At 47.7% G+C, this 2,985-nt stretch overlaps 1 protein-coding gene across 1 annotated transcript; it reads right to left on the bottom strand.

Annotated features, from left to right (window-relative positions):
- Nucleotides 1-536: 536 nt before the first annotated feature.
- Nucleotides 537-941, bottom strand: LOC141717003 (uncharacterized). Its single transcript, XM_074519134.1, has one exon. It carries the CDS (start codon nucleotides 939-941, stop codon nucleotides 537-539), a length of 405 nt encoding a protein of 134 aa, XP_074375235.1.
- Nucleotides 942-2,985: the final 2,044 nt, after the last annotated feature.

Here is a 2,985-nt window from a genome sequence, read left to right on the forward strand (position 1 = left end):
TCCTTTTACTGAATTCAGGCGAGGGAACATGGGTGCTGATCTGTAAGCGATTGCCCCTAGATCAGCAGGTCATTGTTCGTTCGTCCAAGTGGAGGCCTTCTTCGGATCGCCCCTGAACCCGGTTTGTGGTTTAATTTTTAATACATGAGTGAGGCCGAAGGACCATGTTCTTCTTTTAATCGCCCCGGGACAAAGGTTCCTTAGGCCTTTTTAATAATGATTAAGAGAAGACGAATGATAGGGCGTTATTCCAGGATTGCCCCTTAAGGCCCTTAATTCGTGTTTACCAGTTTCAAGTTGTCATAATAGCGTAGTGATGTTCGATTTTTGGGAGATTGTCCCTTATGTCTTTTAATTAACAAATAAGACAAGGGCGGCGGCCGAGGGGTTTATCTTCTTCGGGATCGCCCTCAGATAATGCTCGGTCGACCGCAGCGCGTATAAATAAAGAAATTTTGACAGGAAATGCATATTTATTTAGTTAAATTGTTTATATTCTTCACATATAATTCAAATACAAGCTTTTAGGAAATTTCTTACTGATAGAATTTTCGAAGACGACTGGTGTGCCAAGTGTTTTTGATTGCTTCGCCTGACAGTGTTTCGAGCTTATAGGTTCCAGGATGAACGACCTCGATCACCTTGTAAGGCCCTTCCCAGTTCGGCTGGAGCTTTCCTTGTTTGGTCGACATTGATGCGGCCAACTCCCTTAGTACTAGGTCTCCTACTCCGAAGGCCCTTTTCTTCATATTGGAGTCATAGTGTTGTGCCGCTTGCAGTAAATACCTCATATTCCTTTGATGAGCGGCTTCTCTTTCTTCCTCCAGCAAGTCTACTTTCGCCTTCAACACGAAGCTATTAGTTTCCACATTATGGGTCTCGGTTCGGTATGATTCCAAGCCCACTTCAACAAGAACTAGGGCCTCGGTACCATAAGCCATTCTAAAAGGAGTTTCTCCGGTCGATGTCCGGGGGTGGTTCGGTAGGCCCATAAGATCTAAGGGAGTTCTTCCGCCCATCTTCCTTTTGCCTCGCCCAACCTCTTCTTGATCCCCCGGAATATCACTTTGTTCGCCGCCTCGATTGCCCCATTTCCTTGCGGGTGGGCGACTGAGCTAAATTTCTGTTCAATTCCGAAGTGGTGCAGAAACTTGCGAAATTTGTTTCCAATGAATTGAGTTCCATTATATGAGATGCAGGTTTTCGGAATGCCGAACCAGAGAATGACTTGCTCCAAGAAGAATTTTTTAGCGGCTTCTTCAGTTATGACCGACAGAGGACGGGCTTCGACCCATTTGGTCATGTAGTCGATGGCGATTATGCAGTATTTCGCTTGCTTCGTGCTAGTGGGCAGTATGCCAACTATATCCACGGCCCATACGGTGAATGGAATTGGGCTTAGTACAGAGGTCATTTCTTCTGGAGGCTGCTTCGGGACATGGGAGAACAGCTGGCATTGTACACATCTTTTTGCATAGTCGATGGCGTCTGCCTTCAGAGTGGGCCAGAAGAATCCCTGCCGCAAAATTTTAAAGGTGAGCGACCGACCAGCCAGGTGCTCGCCGCAAATTCCTTCGTGTACTGCCTCCAAAGCCTGTTGATGTTCTTCGTTGTTCAAACAGCGCAGAAGGGGTTAACTGACTGATCGGCGATACATCCGCCCATTGATTATAGTGTAGCTCGATTATCTGTATTTAATTTTCAGCGTATCCTTTCGGCCAGGTGGTAGAATGCCTTTCTCCAAAAAGTTCCTGAGGGGGGTCATCCAGTCGCTCCCCTGGTGAATTTCCATACATTATTTCTTCTCGATCGAAGGAGTCTTGGCTTCGGTGAGGTAAATAAAACCAGTTAAGTTCTGTGTCTCGGCCGAAGCTAGCCTGGAAAGGGCATATACCCTAGAATTGTTCTCTCTGCCAATTTGACTTAGTTCAAAGGTTTCAAATGGTAAAGAAGCATCACGTACCTTGGCAGCATAGGCTTTTGTTCGGGGATCCCTTTGTTCATACTCCCCCGTGAAGTGTTTCACGACCAACATGGAGTCGCTGAAGGCCCTTAGGTGCTTCGCCTCGAGGCTTCGGGCAAGCTTCATTCCTGCGAGGAGGGCCTCATATTCGGCCTCATTATTTGTCAAGGGGAAGTCGAATCTTATGGCTTGGCATATTTCAAATCCCTCGGGGCTGGAGAGGATCAAGCCGACCCCACACTTTTTTCCGGCTACCGACCATATACGAAGAGCTTCCACTTTCCTGGGATCCGGATTAGTTGTTCATCAGGCGAAAGATCCTTCGGACCCGAGAATGTGCACTCAACCATAAAGTCGGCCAGAGCCTGGGCCTTAATTGCCGTTCGGGGAACGTATTCAAGATCAAATTCCCCGAGTTCGATGGACCATGCTACGACTCTCCCAGAGGCTTCGGGCCTAGTCAAAATTTTCTTCAGAGGTTGGCTGGTGACAACTTGGACCGTCCGGCCTTGAAAATAATGTCACAATTTTCGGGAGGCCATAACCAACCCATATGCGAATTTTTCGGCGTTGGGGTACCTTGTCTCTGCGTCCTTGAGGACATGGGACACGTAAAACACAGGATGTTGATTACCTTCATAATTTTTCACAAGGACGGCCCCTAGAGTTCTGTCGGACACAGCTAGATAAAGCTGAAGAGTTTCCTTCGGATCGGGCCTCATCAAGAGTGGTGTCTTCATCAAATATTCTTTTACTTCTTCGAACGCCTTTTGGCATTCGGGCCCCCACTCAAAATTCTTTGACCCTTTGAGCACGGCGAAGAAGGGAAGTGCTTTCTCGGCTGACCGGGAAATGAAACGCCGAAGGGCGGCGAGCCGACCCGTCAATTTCTATATATCTCTGATGCATTGGGAGGTTCCATATTGATGACTGCTTCGATCTTCTCCGGGTTCGCCTCTATTCCCCGGGCGCTGACCGTGTACCCGAGAAACTTTCCACTAGAGACTCTGAAGGTACATTTG

Source organism: Apium graveolens, chromosome 4 (assembly GCF_009905375.1).
Source record: "Apium graveolens cultivar Ventura chromosome 4, ASM990537v1, whole genome shotgun sequence".
NCBI classification, from domain to species: domain Eukaryota; kingdom Viridiplantae; phylum Streptophyta; class Magnoliopsida; order Apiales; family Apiaceae; genus Apium; species Apium graveolens.